This window comes from Agelaius phoeniceus, chromosome 17 (genome assembly GCF_051311805.1).
Source record: "Agelaius phoeniceus isolate bAgePho1 chromosome 17, bAgePho1.hap1, whole genome shotgun sequence".
Classification (NCBI taxonomy): domain Eukaryota; kingdom Metazoa; phylum Chordata; class Aves; order Passeriformes; family Icteridae; genus Agelaius; species Agelaius phoeniceus.
Genome location: NC_135281.1, coordinates 15,530,813 through 15,547,487, shown reverse-complemented (window position 1 = coordinate 15,547,487; position 16,675 = coordinate 15,530,813). Strand labels below are relative to the sequence as shown.

Genomic DNA, 16,675 nt, shown 5'->3' with positions numbered 1-16,675 from the left:
GCGCTGTTCCTTGTGTAGCAAACACTGCCCTGCAGGAAAAGCACCCACCTCAGAGGCTGAATGGCCAATTCCCACCAGCACCAAGGTGAGCCACCAACAGCTCCCACAGCCCTGCAGTGCTCTGGCAAGGGAGCAGGAGCACACGCCCTGCCCAGCCTGGGGGTTCGGTGCCACAGCTCGGGGCTCTGCCCTGCTCACACCCACCCTGCAGCCCCACGGGACTCAGGGCTCTGCGATGGAGCCCCAGAGCTGCCCTTGGGCAGGGTCTGCCAGGGCCAAGGGGCATGGCTGCTCCTCCTGCTCCGTGTCCTTGTCCCACACTGGCATGAGCCACTGACAACACCAGTGTCTCACAGAGAGGCTGAAGACACAGCCTGGCTTCAGAATTGTTACTATAATGACAGTGGAGAAACTGAAATTTCAAATATAAAGCACTGCACAGGGTTGTAAGAGAGCAGAAAGGGCACATTTAAGCACATACTCCCTACACAGAGAGCTTAATTCCAGCACACCAAGAAGCAAGCAACCATTAGTCTTTATTAACAATTCAGGTCTCACTGGGCGCTGGTGCTCCCCCAGCAGATGAATACCTGTCAGTGGGACAGTCACGGCACACAGGCTCTCGAACCGAAGCGCTTCTGGATAAACAGCAGCGGTTCCCACAGGAGGCCGTACCGGTAACCCGAGCAGCAGCAGCAGCAGCGCGGAAAGCCTTGGGCAGCCTTGGGGCTCCCTCTGCCGTCCTGCTCTGCCCCGGCCCGAGAGGGCTGCGCTGGCACAGGGCAGAGCGGGGACCCTCTGCGGGCACAGGGACCCTCTGTGAGCACAGGACAGAGCGGGGACCCTCTGTGAGCACAGGGCAGAGCGGGGACCCTCTGCGGGCACAGGGACCCTCTGCGGGCACAGGGCAGAGCGGGGACCCTCTGCGGGCACAGGGCAGAGCAGGGACCCTCTGTGAGCACAGGGCACGATCAGGGACCCTCTGTGAGCACAGGGCAGAGCGAGGACCCTCTGTGAGCACAGGGACCCTCTGCGGGCTCAGGGCAGAGCAGGGACCCTCTGTGAGCACAGGGCAGAGCGGGGACCCTCTGTGAGCACAGGAACCCTCTGTGAGCACAGGGCAGAGCAGGGACCCTCTGTGAGCACAGGGACCCTCTGCGGGCTCAGGGCAGAGCGGGGACCCTCTGTGGGCACAGGGACCCTCTGTCAGCACAGGGCAGAGCAGGGACCCTCTGCAGGCACAGGGCACAATCAGGGACCCTCTGCGGGAACAGGGACCCTCTGCACAGTGGGCACAGAGCAGACCAGGGACTCTCTGTGGGCACAGGGCAGGCTCAGGGACTCTCTGTGGGCACAGGGACTCTCTGTGGGCACAGGGCAGGCTCAGGGACTCTCTGTGAGCACAGGGACTCTCCGCACAGCAGGCACAGGGCAGGTAGGTCTGGCTCAGAGCAGCCTCCTCCAAGCACTGCTCAGCCACCTCCACCTCCAAGCACGTTTGTTTCATGGCCAATCCCCTTGTTTTATTAATTATCCCTTCACAGCTCTCTCTGAAGAGGCAGTGGTTGGGGACACAGCCTGAGGGCTGGCAGGGATCACCTGAGCACTTTGCTGGGCGCTGCCAGAGCCTGGGTAAGCACAGGTGTGACAGGCTTTGTTTCCACACCTCATTTCCGAAGCACCAACAAGCAGCAGCCTGGGGTGAATGGTCCCTTCCCCTCACAGGTGACACACAGTGACAGAGCCACCATGCAGCTCCAATGGCAGCTGACTCCCAAGCAGTTTTTATTCCACACTGCCCTTACTTGGTTGTGGGAACAGCAGCGGAGCTCTGAGGTGTCCAGAGAGTGCAACTCCTGGGGGAGAACAGTCACAGTGAACCCTTTTCTTTAAAGCAGCATCCAACTTTGTCTGAGGCTGTGAGCAGGTGGCTCCTGCCCGCACAGCTCCCAGCCAGGGTGGGACACTCTCACCTGTACAGCTTGCAAAGCAAACCCGACGATTTCACGGCTTTAAAACCATTACTTGAAGTAAGAAGGTTCAGGGAGGTCCCAAACACGCACCAACCACAACCTCCCAAGGAGGGCATGGGCACTCTGAAAAAGAGACAATCAAGCAGCCCACTGTAATTATCACGTTGTTCCAATGCCCATTTACCACCTCTGACACCAAGGTATTTGACACAGTATTAGTCCCATTGTCTTTAGACACCCTCGGGCCGCCCCAGGAGCCAGCAGAATTCATTCCAGCCCAGAAACCAGCAGCAAGTGTCACAAAGCATCACAAGGCCATTCCCCGTTTCATTCCCAGCCCAGGAAGAACCTTGTTTCAGCCCATCTCTGCCGTGAACGCATCAGGACCTTCCAGCAATCTCCAGCCACTTCACACGGGGAAAAGGCCAACATTCCACAGCCTTGTTTTCACCCAGACTGGGAGGAAAGCTCAGCTTGTTGCAGGGCATGTTGCAGGCAGATACTCTTCACTATCCGAGGAAAACACTGAGAATTTCAGGTTGTGAAATACTCCTCGACCTTGACAGACAGTGTAACACGCAGCTGCAGAGGGATTCCAGTTCCTCGGGACTCCAGCACAGCACCGGGAACCCCTGGCAGCCCCTGGGCCTCACCTGATGCTACCAACGGCCTGAGGGGCAGCCTGAGGCTTAAACCAAAATTACAGATGCTCCTTGGCACAGCAGCAGCAGCAGCTGGATAGAGACAATTGCCTTTCACCACCAGTTTACAGTCTGTCAGCTACACGTGATCTGTAGGAAGATACTTCCAACAAATCAAGAATTCCATAAGGGATCAAAATTCTAAACATAAATACAATTAAAGCCTTCTAATATTAATGCACACTTTTTATTATATTAAAATCAGGCAATGGTCTGATACAATAAAAAGGCTGCTTATGGAATACTGTTATGTTAAACTTTCAGTACAGAGGATGTTAAATCCTTACAACTAATATTTTCCTCAGAAGTTAATGGAAACATCAATTGTTCATTGACTTGACAGCTGCTGCTTTAAAATGTGTTTATTTTTAATCTTTTCTTTTTTCCTTATTTTTTTTCTTTTTTTTTTTACACAAACACTGAATTTTTCATAAAACTTAGGACACACTAGGTTGGTTTCCTGTAAGCTTGCATCCACATTGCAGCAGTTAGTGGTCCGGAAGAGTAAACCAGAAAAGGCAGTGATTTGCCAGGATGCAAAGCCAATCAAGGTCCTTAATCTGCTGTGCCACCGCTTCCCCAAAATCTTCACTGAAGAGATTTCTAAGACTTACAGAACCCTAATAAAATCTACCACCCGGATTTGATTTGTCTGTGGTTGTTACATCTTTAGAAGGGGCAACCGCAAGTGCAACGTTTTGTTAATGAACATTCTTGGGTCAATCCAAAGCACCAAAGCACAGTGATTCGAGGGTACCTGGAGCGTGTTCAGAATCTCCAGGTGCAGAGTCTCTCCCACTGAGGTTTGGCAGCAGAAGGTTTGGGCAATCCTGGTAAATTACTGCTCTTTTCCCCACGTCAAAGCCTATCTAAGAGCGTGGCCGTGGCCAGCTTGGCGGTGTGGCAGCAGTGCTGGAGGGAAGGGAAAACCCACGCTTGCCAGCAGAACAGATACTCTTGTTTCCCAGGCTGGTGAAGACTAAATTTGTTGCAAAACCAAAATGGTAAGCAGGAGGGAACAGGTCAAGTTATTGCCCCAACGCTCACCCCTGGGCCAGGGGTGAGAAGAGTCACCAAGAGGGGCAAAAAGAAAGCAGCACCCCCACTAAAAAGAGGGGAAGAGGGAAGAGATAAAAAGAACCCTGAATCCCTCACCCAAAGCTCACATCACTGGTGAGGGAGACCAGGAAGAGAAATACAATCTATGCCTTGGCCAAAGGAAAGAAGGAAAGCTTGCCCCAGATTATCAGGGCATTAAAAAAAAACAATAAAAACCCAAAAACGACCACAGTCACATTCAGCCTTTACTAGAGCGAGCACAAAGGGAGGGATGACTGAGGTTAGCACACATCCCCAGTAGTAGTCCATACAGCCCAGTGTAGTACTGGAAGCAAAAACCTTTGTGTCTACTCTAATAAATAGCCCTGAGCTTCGACTCTATTGCAAAAGACAGAGAAAGAAAAAAATAACCCAGGCCAGACACACAGCAAGGTGATTGTGGGATGGATCCTTTCACAGTTAAGTTGGATGTGCCACACTGGTCTTGACAGTAATAAATTTAAATAGACTTTTCCTGATACCAGAAGTTCAGCTATGTGGACAGTGGTTACACGACAGGATTATTTGTTATAGCACAACTTATATTTCAAATGAAAAAAAAAAATTAGTATCATTTACAGTATCTCAAGAAAAACTTCCTTTGAATGGGAACTTCCTTTCCAGTATTTTGAGGTCTACAAGATGCATCTAGAAAATTTACTACTGTGGAAAATGAAGACAGCTTAAATTGAATAAGGGGGGGCATGTTGGTTTTTTTTTTTTAATTAATTGCTGTAACATTGTCCTTCAGGTGGCTGAGGAAGTTTCATATTTTCTTTAGACATCATTAGACGCCGAAGCTCTTGCAGAACAACTTTGATACTATAAGAATTCTGCCATTTTGCTAGGACTGATATGGCTCTGGGGTCCACCTAAAACAGACAAAAAGACCATTCCTGTCAGAATTGGTGCATTGGTTACACGTAACTCCCCCCACCCCCAGCTAAAGACCCACATGAAATCTGAGTGGGAGAAATCAAAAGCAAGCGTTTTCCTAAAAGCAGAATAAATCTCCTCTTGTCCACTTCCCTTCTACCCCCTTTCCTTCTCCAACAAAGGGCATCACAAGCAATGAGGAGCTAAGCAAGCCACAAGTATAAACAAAGCATTGGAGCTGCACAAAAAAAAATTATTAAAATGAATAAAAGCAAAAAACTTACCACTCCATTAGAACTATTTACTCCATTCATATTAATTTTTGTTACAAATCTTACAAATGGAGGTGCTTCTGGATACTTAGGCCCACATTCTATTTTAAGGCTGTATATTCTGTTTTCATAAATTGTCTGAGGGGAAAAGAAAGGGGGAAACAATTACATCAGGCAGTTCAATAAGCATTTGTTTAAAGCAGTGGCTACTTTAGGAACATGGGAACTACCCAAAGTGTGGGTACTATGGTACACGTGGGTACTATGCTGGCTCCTTGTTTGGAGCTCATTTCACAATGTTCACAGTATCTCTCCCAATACAATTGATGCCTTCAAGCAAGAAGCTCAAAAGAAGTCCCAACATATCTGGCAAGAAGATCTGTATTCCTAAGTGTGTCAGAGAAACAGGAGAGGCAGAGCTGACTCTTCTGCTGTGATGGTCCTTGGTCTGCAGCATGACAAGATCTGCAAACTCCCATCACTGCTGGCAAGGCTGCACGCTCCTGTCTGCACATTTCAATTCCTATTTAATTTTCTAAATTAGATTTCAAGGTTGTTTAAATTTTCCATAAACCCTAGGCACACAGTGAGCTTTCTTCACAGCCTTAATGCAGGCTCATTAGCACTTTCCTAATGTTCTAAAATCAAATGCTGTTCTAGAAAACAATTTGGGTACATCATAAACAAATGAAATGCTTGTGACTGGGGAGAGATTAGCAAAGGCAGACAACAAGTAAACACTTCTGGGTGAGACAGAAAACACTGCATGTATAATGCCTTCATAATACATGTTCTTGTACAACCTCACTGTGTGTCAAAAGAGGCAACTGACAGAATGGGAACAGAGAGCAGGAACATGATTAAAGGTCTGTAAAGATCTTCATATAATGACCCCTGGAATCACTGAGAAATGATACTGAGGACAGTTGTAGAAGACATCTGCTGCTGCAGGAAGGAGAATTGGCTACCTGCACCCCATCAAAGGATATTAAGGAAACAGAACAGTGAAACTGGAGACAACTGACAAGTTCTGGTTTTAGAACACCAGCACACATTCAACACACAATGAAGTCCCCAAGTTCACTACTAGACTGTAAACCCACAGTTTAGTGGGGCTGGGAACACAACAATACTCAAACACCAGCTGCATTATTAGATGCTGCTTTGGGAGAGGACATCCAGAGAAGAGACTGAAAACACTAAAATTTGAGTTTCCTCAGTCAGCTGAAATTCTACAAGAGCTCGTTGGTACTTGCTGCAATAAACAGCATCCCATAAACTGACAGGAGCAGCAGAAAAACCAGCACAGAGCATCCCTGGCACCTGCAGCAGCTCCCTTTGGAACCTCACTAGCTGAGGGATTCTGAACCTTGCTGCATTCAAGGGGACAAGCATGTTAGAATTCTGGGATCTCGAAAGTTATGTCTTACTGAATCTGCAAATATAAAGCAGACAAGTAACAGAACTGACCAGAGAAAGGCACCAAAATGTTTCAAATTATAAGCAAAAAGCCATACAGACACATGAAACCCATTAGTATAAAGAACTTCAACATAAATCACTTCCTAAAGTGCTTTTTCGCTCATTTGCCTTTCGTTTATTTTCAACTTCAGTGGGGAGGTTAGGAGAAGGGGAAAAAAATGCAGGTCAGTACTATTTTAACAGTACTATTTTAGTATTCAAGGATACTTACTCTTGGAGGTCCAATAATCATTCCTGTCCATCTCGTAAGTGTCATATCTTCATCATCTTCAAGGCCCCAGCTAACTGTTCCATCCCCAACTCCCTTCTGACCCTCTTCAAGTTCTTCCAAAAGACGAAAATTACGAGGAACTTTTACTCCTGAAACAATCAGATAAATATTTTCAGTTGAGAAATCTTGTAAAGATAAGAAGCTAGAGTAATTTCCCTGATACTTTTGGTCATTCTACAGTTCACATTTTGGGCAAAACCATGAAAATACCACTTTTTGAATGACAATATTTCAATGTTACAAAAAAGCTATTCCCATATTTAGCTTGGATTTTACAAGCAGAATCAAGGTATCCCCGAATAAACATTCCAGAAGGCTGACAGCCACATGTTACAGCAGGCAGTAAAATGAAAGGAAATCTCTGTTCCCTCAAAGGTAGACCCAGTATTGTGGAGCTCTAATTAGCACTTGTCTATATGATTTATAGTATAAAAATTTAGAAGTTTCTACAAAATGACACCATGAGAGGCTTGACAGCAGTTGACTCAGAGCTTTAAAAATACCTTTCAAAGCAAATAAAACTCTTTCATAACATTAGTAGGTTAATCTGAAGTTAATTGAAGTGGGCTTTGTCAGCAGCAATAGCATCCTTTGTACTCGTGACCTCCACCACCAAGGAATTTCAGCACTTTGTAATTGCTGGCACATTTCTCCTCAAAACAGACAGCAAACCAGGGAGATTTCCTTCTCCCCATTACATTAGTGGAAAACAATGGCACAAAGAGCTTTGGTGATAGAGCCAAGGTCTCCCACCAAGCCTGTGGTGAAGGAGGACCCTGAACTCAGGCCACAGTGGGTCTCACTGCTCTTTGGGGCACCCCAGAGAACTGCACCCGAGCCCACTGCTGCTCCTCAGCCTGGGCTCTGGGCCCCAGCTTTTGGTGGTGGGGCTACAGGGCTGGCTCCTGTCAGAAGCTGCTGGAAGCTCCCCCCTTGTGTGTTGGAGCCAGTCCTGGGCAGCTCCAGGATGGATCCACTGCTGGCCAAGGCCCAGGACATCAGCACTGCTGGGATAAAGTGTTTGGGAAGGGACAAAGTCACTGCACAGGAGCAGCTGGAGAGAGGAGTGAGACTGTGCCAGTGGAACAGCTGTGCAGACACCAAGGCCAGGGAAGGATGGGCAGAGATGCCCCTGGGGAAGCCCTGAGGAAGCACAGATGCACCTGCAGCCCATGGAGCACTCCTTGGACTAAATACAGAGGATCTGGTAGTTTTAAATTCTGCTTTAAATATATTAGTGACCTAAGGAAACTTAATGGCAGAGATGATTTTGCTGCATAATCAGAGGTGTCCAAATTTCATTCACTACAAAGCATGCATCAAAGAAACCAAACCAGCAAATGACTAAAGGAAGTGGATGCACCTCTAAGGTGATCACATCCAGGAACATCCAGGGCAGCAGGGCTGTCCCAGCTGCAGCAGCAGCACAGGAACTCATCCAGCAGAGCGGTGCCAGCACACACCAGACCTGTGCTGGCAGAACCAGACCTCCCACCCGGGGGCTGCTGAGCACAGCTCCCTGCCAAATCCCTCCCAGCCAGACCCTGCTGCTTCCCTGGCTGCTGAGCAACACAGCTCTTGGGCTGGGAAAGGAAATGAGTCAGCTGGGGCCAGTAAAGCCTTTGCCATGAGACTGCCCCAGCCCCAGCCCCTGGGTGGCAATAGGACCTCCTGGGCACCACGTCCCTGCACAACAAACTCCAGCACAAACTCTCCCACAAAATCTTTAGGTTGTGAAGTGTGTATCCTGTGTGCCCCAGACACGAGGACTCAAGTCTGCCAGTCACACCTGAGCCATGACAGAGACACACCCATTTGTAATTCCCTCCCAATGTCTGTGTGCTGTGGTTTGGGGAGGCAGAGCAGCCCAGCTCCACCACCTGGGATAAGAGAGCTGGGGGACACAAGCCACAGAGCACGAGTTGAAGGACAAGGTGCAACCTCTGCTTGCACACACCTCGCCTATTTCCCTGTTTTTGCTGCAGTGGGTGCACGGGAGAGCTGCTGATGGGGAATGACTCACAGCTAAGCTGCTGTCTGGGCTCCAGCCCTGCCTGCTGTGCCCTGGGCAAAAAGGGCCAGGGGAGAAGGGCAAACAGAAGGTCCTTCTGGAGGGAGCCCAGCAGCTCTTCCTCAGGCAGGGGATGCCACAGAGACAATCCTGTGGCTGTTATCAGAACACCAGCCAGAGCAGCCATCAGCTGGAGCCAGGGGAAGACCCACCTGGAGTCACATTAATGCCAGAAAATGCTCTCACTTCCACACCACAACATCACAATACTTAGCAAGCATCATCTCAGTCTGTGCCTCGCTCCTTAATAGCATCATTTCATAGTTATCAGTGGTGCAAAGACAATTTACAGGTACTTACTGAGACCAAGCTAAATAATCCAGGAGGAGTCAGCTTTAGGGCAGACACAGGCCACACAACAAAGAAAACAAAAAGTATTGTCTGTCCACCTTTCCTCTGAGCATCAACTGTGAGTGATCCCTCTGAGCATCACACCCTGTTCACTGAGCCAAGCAGGAATCTTTAAGTGAGCGTGTAATTAAAAATGACATCACCACGTACGTATTTGAGCAGCCACAACCAAGGCAGAAAGGCAGCCTTAGTTCTGACATTTGCTACCAGAGCTGGGCTTGGCTTTACAACCTTACGGGAAGAGAAGGCAACTTAATTGCTGAGCTCTCCCCAGATACAGCTGCTCTGATTCAGCATGAATCCAGCATGAATCAGAGCCATAAAAGAGTCACACAGGATTTCAGAGCTCCTGGGAAGTGTGAAGTCTCCTGAGAGCTGGCGAGTCACTCTGAGCAGGGCTCCTGCCTCACGGAAATGGCTCACAGCAGTGAGTGCTCACTCCACAGGAACTGCTCCCCACGAGCAGGGGCATCATGGCAACGGGGTGCCCACAGGGGAGGACACAGATTTGAGTTTTGTGCACTGCATGGAAAATAAAATTATCATGGCAATAACTGGTAATTTTACAAGAGATGACCCTGTCACACAGCATTGCTGCTTTCTTAACATGTTTTACCCCTATTCTAAAGCTCAGGGTGTGAACTGAAGGACCATCACCTCAGCTACCCAGAAAGTGCCAATTCAGCTCCCTCCCTGACACATTCTCAGGAAATTCATTCAACAGAAAGAGAATCACACATATTAATATAAAATATTATGCCTATATGACCATAAATGCTCCATATAAATAAACTTCCCTTAGGCAAGGCAGAATAAAGACCAGATTCACCCTTCTGGTCAGTCTGGAAAGATGCACCAGGCCATTAAGGCAACCCTATCCCCTCCTCATTGCAGGGGCCTGGAGCACTCATGGTCTGCTACCACATCCTGCTGGGACCCAAACCTCACACAGCTTTATCACTTGTGATAACACAAACACATCATCCCCGGGCTTGCTGCCCACCAAGATTCCTAGAAAGTGGCCAGATCTGTCCTAGGCACACACAGTATTTGCCAAATGAAGGCTGAGGCATGGCAGCTGCAGTCAGATGTCCTGTGCCCCTGACAGCACCAGGAGTGCCGGGGTTTCCTCCTCCCACCCCCAATAAATACCTTGCATAACCCTCTCAGTGTAGCAATGGAGCTTCCTTGGCAGTAACCAAACCAACCTGTTTTTCTAAGAGCTCTTCATTTAACACAAGAAAGTGAGAGGCAATTAAAAAATAATCAGCACTACTAAAGGTACACAACTGAGTGTGTCTTGCAACCAGTTTAAGAGTGATCTTATCAGGCTGAGATTTTTCTCATCTTCCACACTTTTCCATCTCCATTTTCCTCAGTTGCATAGCCAAAGCAATTTCACATCCAGACCCCTTGTGAAGCTGAGAACAGCACTGTGAAACCAGGCAGGCCAAGTGCCTTTGGGGGAGATCCTCTCCTCCAATCCTTCTGATCAGTGGCAGCAGAACAAAAAATACACCTCTCAAGAACTTCAACAACCTGTTTCCCTCTCCTTTCTACAGTGAGATCGAATTACAAGCATTTCTCTTCAGGACTAAAGCACAGGCAGGGGGCACAGCACACCTCAGCAAAGCACCCAGAAAATGGGGCTCTGAGGAGAGGAGCTGTCTTTTATTGAAGGTTTTCCCACATCTTCACTGTAACAAGCAACTTATCAAACTGGCCTTTCTGGACAATTTAAACTCTGCTTTCTATACTAGTTCCTGATTTACTGTAACTCAAGGGAGCTGAAATCCAACAGCTTTAAACACCTCTATTGCTCAATACATTAAAATGCTTTCTGTTGCTTGTTTCTGTGTATTTGATACTCAGCCTTAATTACATCCTTTCCAGCCTGTGTTTCATGTCTTTGCATTGACTGCAGCTAATGAATTGGACAGCTTATCCTTGCAGCACTGGGACAGTAAAAAAAATACACAAGCCATTCCTTGTCACAATGGGTATATAAAGTTGCTGAAGTGATGGAATACTTAAAACCAAATGTCACAAAAGCTTTCAGGAGAAAGGAACTTGGCATTTCTTGCATTGTCTTTACAGTCACAATTTCCACTCTGATGATGCAGACAGGTTTCAAGATATTTTCTCTTCAGTTACTTTTTCCCTACCCTTGAGTCTTTCACTTACAGTCCCAGAGAGCCCTTGGCCCTGGCAATGCTTCCTGTGAGATGAGGATGACTGCTGTCACTCCAAGGAGCCACCGAGGGGCACCTGTATTGTACAACACTGCCACTGCCCCTCTCCTGTGCTTCTCACGAGCATCCCTTGGAGTGCAGGGACGTTTCAGGGTTACAAACAGACCTTTTAATACACTGCACTAACCCAATGTTTCAGGGTTACAAACAGACCTTTAATACACTGCACTAACCCCAATGTTTCAGGGGTACAAACAGACCTTTTAATACACTGCACTAACCAAATGTTTCAGGGTTACAAACAGACCTTTTAATACACTGCACTAACCCCAGCGTTTCAGGGTTACAAACAGACCTTTAATACACTGCACTAACCCCAGTGTTTCAGGGTTACAAACAGACCTTTTAATACACTGCACTAACCAAATGTTTCAGGGTTACAAACAGACCTTTTAATACACTGCACTAACCCAATGTTTCAGGGTTACAAACAGACATCTTTAATACACTGCACTAACCCCAGCGTTTCAGGGCTAGAAACAGACCTTTTAATACACTGCACTAACCCCAGCGTTTCAGGGTTAGAAGCAGACACTTTTAACACACTGCACTAACCCCAGCGTTTCAGGGTTACAAACAGACCTTTTAATACACTGCACTAACCCAATGTTTCAGGGTTACAAACAGACCTTTTAATACACTGCACTAACCCCAGCGTTTCAGGGTTACAAACAGACACTTTTAACACACTGCACTAACCCCAGCATTTCAGGGTTACAAACAGACCTTTAATACACTGCACTAACCCCAACATTTCAGGGTTACAAACAGACACCTTTAATACACTGCACTAACCCCAGCGTTTCAGGGTTAGAGACACTTTTAATACACTGCACTAACCCCAGTGTCTGCTCTCCCCTGTCAGGAGCATTAAGGCACATGTACCAGCACTGCCACAGCCATACACCCAAGGAGTGGTTCTTGTGCAGTTCTCCACCTTCCTCAGACTTGGAAAAACTTAGATCTGGGCAAACCATTTTACCACTCAGCACTCCCAGGCTGTTGGTAAACACAGCCCTGCAAGAGACCCACTACACTGAACTGTGAGAGAAAGTGGTTAAGTGAGGTCATTACAGCTTTCCCAGGTGAGTTACAGAAACACCATCCCCCAGCCAGCACAGCTGGGTTTGACTCCCTGTAAAACCCAAAACTGCAGCACTGTGTGCAGGGTCTGTCGTGTGCAGAGCCCCTGAGCAACCCCTGGATTCCTACTGGATCACCTCTGGCAGCTGAGCATTCCTGCAGGGCACCTCAGTCTGTGGGATGGACAAACACAGAGTGCAGTATGACTTATGTAGGTTACAGGGACATTTGTTACCTCTTCTTCCTGGGGGTCAGTAGCTGCTTTTGAAGACAGATGAGCATTTTCCATCTTCAATATGTGTTTAGGCTCCGCTGCTAAACCACCATGAACTCAAGATATCACAAATATTCCAGTTGCTTTACAGACAAATACAAACACATTAAGACTCCACAAATCAAGTGTGCTTCCCAGATGAGAGAAGGCAGCACCCAGGCAGGTTCCCAAGCCCCCAGGGAGGGCTCACCTGCAGCGCCGTGCCTGTGGCAGGCCCTGCAGGGACAGCAGGGACCCACACAGCTGCACTGCAGTGCCACTGCCAGCTCCCGGGCACAGGCTGCCCTTGCCACCAGCACGGGAGGCTGTGTGTCCTTCCCAGCACTGCAGAGTGCTCTGAGGGCAGCCCCTGAGCTCCAGCTCCACTCCCACCCACGGAGCCACCAGACTGAGGGCTGGGTCTGCTGCGGACACGCGGTGCTCCTGCAGCACGGCTCTGTAAGCCACCCCAGAGAGCTGTGTGCCACACTGTGGGCACTGTGCTGGCCCTGCTGCCAGCACTGGGGACACGAGACAGCTGGCAACAAAATCCTGTCCCCTGCCACAAACCCAGGGGACAAGGGAACGATGCAGGAGGCACAAGGTGGCCAGCAGGTGCCGGCTAACAGCAGCCTGTGCCAAAGGCCTGTCCCTGCAGCCCAGCTCCTTCCCACACATGCCCCTCCATGAGCACCTAACAGCTCACTCACAGAGCTGCCCTGCCTTGAAAAGGAAAGCATTTGCCTCGTTCTTCCAGCCAAACACAAAGTGCAATGTCAGCAGCTTGAAAGGATCACAGAGAATGCAGGGCAGGCAGGAGAACGTGACCTAACAGGGGAAAAGGGGTCCCTTCCTCCAAGCTACAGCTCCTGTGTCTTTACTCAACACCTCACACGTTCAAACACAGACCTGCAACACAACTCTCAGGACAGCAACCACTGCACTTAATCGAGTTTTTATTAATTGATTAATATGAATTATGTGCATTGTGATGGTTTTCCTTAAAATCCAATGAGTGGTCATTGACAGAGAACTATCTGTACAAAAAGAACTCCAAAATATTTCTATTATATCCCCACCAGTCACATTCTGGTGAGCACAGCCCAACTTTGGAGGGTGTAATTTGGAAACAAGCACTACAGGGGCACATGTGAAACCCTCCATGGACTGGGAAAACAGGAAAATGAAACTGCCTCAACAGAAGTGACTCTGCTTTACTGGATCTGCTGAAATTCATTAGAGGACGTCAACAGAAAAAAACCTCACTCCAAATCTAGTTGCAGTATTTTTGTTTAATATGTAATGATAAATGCAAAGGGAGAGTGTGTGTAACTACTCAAAGCTGGCGTGGAGCAGGTTTGAAGGGAATAGACAATTCAGCGCTCCTCGGAGCACACACGTCCTGCCACGGGAGCTGCACACTTCCCGCGGAACACAGAGGCCAGTGGCCAAAAAGGCTCCTAAAGCGCCCATTTCAGCCACGGAACGCCGGCCACAGCCCGGGGACTGCCGGCAGGAGAGCGCCGGGGCCAGCCCTGGCCACACAGACCGGGCCAGGAGCGGAGCAGGGCAGGAGAAGAGCCCGAACGGCGGCTCGGGCTCCGGGGCCCGGCTCCGCCACGGGCTGCGGCCCGCCCGGCCCGGTTCCGGCGCGCCGGGACACGAGTCCGGCAGGGCCCGAGCGGCCCCGCTACGTCCGGAGCCGCACCAGGGCCGCTCCCACCGCGAGCCCTCGGCAGCCCCCAGGAGGCGCGGACGGGCCCGCCGGGACCCGCGGACGGGAGCGGGGACGGCTCCGGCTCCACCCCCGCCCCACCGGGCCCCGCTCGGGCCGCGCCGCCGCCCCCTCCCCCCGGCCGCGGCCGCCCCTCCGCCGGGCGCCTCCCGCCCCGCCGTCCCCGGCCGTGGCCCCGCGGGTGTCCCGGGGCGAGGTGGCCCCGGCGCGGCCCCGCCGCCCGGCCCGGCCCGGCCCGGCCCGGCCCCGCTCACCCGCGCCCGTGGTCGCCGCCATCTTGCGCCGCCGCCGCCGGCCCCGCCCCCGCCTGACGTCACCGCAACGCGGGAACTGCGGCCACGGGCGCGGGCGGGCGCGCTAAGGGGAGCTCGCGGCGGGGCGGGGCGGGCGCGCGCGCGGAGCTCTGTGGTGCACGGGCGGCGCTCCCGCGGCTCCGTGGCGCGGGCGGGCGTTATCGCCGCTCGGTACAGCCCCGGCCACCGGTCCCGGGGCTCCGGGACACCGACATCATGGCGGGCGTGTCACACCCCTTACACTCCGGCCCAGCTTCCCCCAGCCCGCTCCCTTCCGGCATAATACGAAAAAAAAATTAAAAGAAACGGGAAGGAAATGAGTTCTGCTTCACTTCGCTTTGCACCACACGCTCAGAAAACTGAGCCCCAAAAGAGCCTGTGAGAACAGCCAGAATAATCACGAAGCAAAACGTTCTGGAGACCCACGGCAGCTCCAGCCCCGTTCTGCAGTGAGCCCTCCCAGCCTCAGCCTCGAGCAGGGACGGGAGCCATTGATTGTTCCTGGAAGCTGCTGTAAAACAGCAACGCTGCTCTCGCTGCTTTAATTTACCCAGGCACACTTCACTGCAGCCGCGGCCCGGCCGAGGGCAGCAGGAAGGAAAGGAAAGGCAGCAGGAAGAGGCAGGACAAAGCAGCAGGGACAGGCAGCGGGAAGGAAAGAGGAAAAGGCAGCAGGAGAAGCAGCCAGATGTGCCGAGAGCCCAGCATGGGCAGCACCGCAGAGCCCAGTGCCCCAGCAGTGCATGGTGGGGACGCATTGCACAGCCTGCCGAACAGCACTCCCCTCAGTTCCACACTGCTCAGGCAGGAGGACCGCAGAGACTGGCAGCACACCTGGGCCAACACCTCCACACTCTGCAGGAATATTCCTCAGGTTACTACAGCACAGTGTCCCCAGACTGCTCTGTCTGGGAGGCTTCTGCAGTGCAGATCAGCCCTGCTCCTGGGATGTGTGCAGGGAACCTCTCCTGCTCCTGGGATGTGTGCAGGGAACCTCTCCTGCTCCTGGGATGTGGGCAGGGAACCTCTCCTGCTCCTGGGATGTGGGCAGGGAACCTCTCCTGCTCCTGGGATGTACAGAGGGAACCTCTCCTGCTCCTGGGATGTGTGCAGGGAACCTCTCCTGCTCCTGGGATGTGTGCAGGGAACCTCTCCTGCTCCTGGGATGTGTGCAGGGAACCTCTCCTGCTCCTGGGATGCACAGAGGGAACCTCTCCTGCTCCTGGGATTCATGTGAGAGATCACAGCTGTTCCTCCAAGGTCCTCCTGACCACAAGATCCACTCAAGGAGGGCAACTGCAGCCCTGGCAAAAGCTGGAGGCCTGAGAGTCCTTCTGAGAGCAGGAGCCTGACAAGAGTTCTCCGTGGAGGTGAGACTGAAATCAGAGCTTTTAAAAGCATTTAAAAGCATTATAAAATGCAGGCAATCCATCCCTGAGGAGTTCAACAGGAGTGCCTTATTCTGCCTCAGCTCTAATCTGTTCCTAATCAACTTAAGACAAATTTTCTTAAGCCAGATTTACAGCTGTTAAGAAGGATCCACGCAGCCTTTTGCTCCAGAATTGCCATACTGATTTTGTGGGAGCATCCACGTCTCTGAAGGGGTGGAACAGGGACCTCAGGAGCCACAGCCACGTCGGGTGTGGGGTCACAGAGCCAGGGCTGCCCCAGGAGCCCAGCACAGCATCCCCGTGGAAAATGCAGCTGGAGATTAACTCTGTCCCAGTTTCTCATAATTAAGTAAGATTAACAGATAAATAGTCCCAGCAGCCACCAGTATGAGTAGCTCAGATTTGTTTCCAGTAAGGCAGCAGCAATGTTTAAACGGCACTTTGGAAGTAAAAATTCTGGCTATTTCTGTGTCCCAAATCCATCTGTTCCATCCACTGCACCACTGCAGTTCACTTGGCATTTAAACCTGTGGTGAAAAGAGCTCTCAGAGGAGCCAGTGCTTCAGGCTGAGC

General features: G+C 50.6%; 2 protein-coding genes across 2 annotated transcripts; both read right to left on the bottom strand.

The window, feature by feature from the left end:
• Window positions 1-517: 517 nt before the first annotated feature.
• Window positions 518-2,697, bottom strand: LOC143695388 (uncharacterized). The gene is made up of 2 exons (XM_077187214.1): window positions 1,974-2,697; window positions 518-1,856 (listed from the first exon to the last, which is right to left on the bottom strand). The coding sequence occupies exon 2, from the start codon at window positions 1,505-1,507 to the stop codon at window positions 548-550; it is 960 nt and encodes a 319-aa protein (XP_077043329.1). The 5' UTR covers window positions 1,508-1,856; window positions 1,974-2,697; the 3' UTR covers window positions 518-547.
• A 148-nt stretch (window positions 2,698-2,845) lies between these two features.
• On the bottom strand, window positions 2,846-14,752 carry UBE2V1 (ubiquitin conjugating enzyme E2 V1). Its single transcript, XM_054644325.2, has 4 exons — window positions 14,673-14,752; window positions 6,614-6,762; window positions 4,933-5,058; window positions 2,846-4,644 (listed from the first exon to the last, which is right to left on the bottom strand). The coding sequence occupies exons 1-4, from the start codon at window positions 14,692-14,694 to the stop codon at window positions 4,498-4,500; spliced, it is 444 nt and encodes a 147-aa protein (XP_054500300.1). The 5' UTR covers window positions 14,695-14,752; the 3' UTR covers window positions 2,846-4,497.
• Between the last annotated feature and the right edge of the window lie 1,923 nt (window positions 14,753-16,675).

Excerpts from the sequence above, each read along its gene's own strand:
- UBE2V1 (XM_054644325.2), bottom strand. The coding sequence starts at position 14,694 with ATGGCGGCGACCACGGGCGCGG. Across the intron at positions 6,763-14,672 it reads GGCGGCGACCACGGGCGCGG|GAGTAAAAGTTCCTCGTAAT; the intron begins GTGAGCGGGGCC and ends TGATTGTTTCAG. Across the intron at positions 5,059-6,613 it reads TGATTATTGGACCTCCAAGA|ACAATTTATGAAAACAGAAT; the intron begins GTAAGTATCCTT and ends TTTTCCCCTCAG.
- LOC143695388 (XM_077187214.1), bottom strand. The coding sequence starts at position 1,507 with ATGAAACAAACGTGCTTGGAGGTGGAGGTGGCTGAGCAGTGCTTGGAG.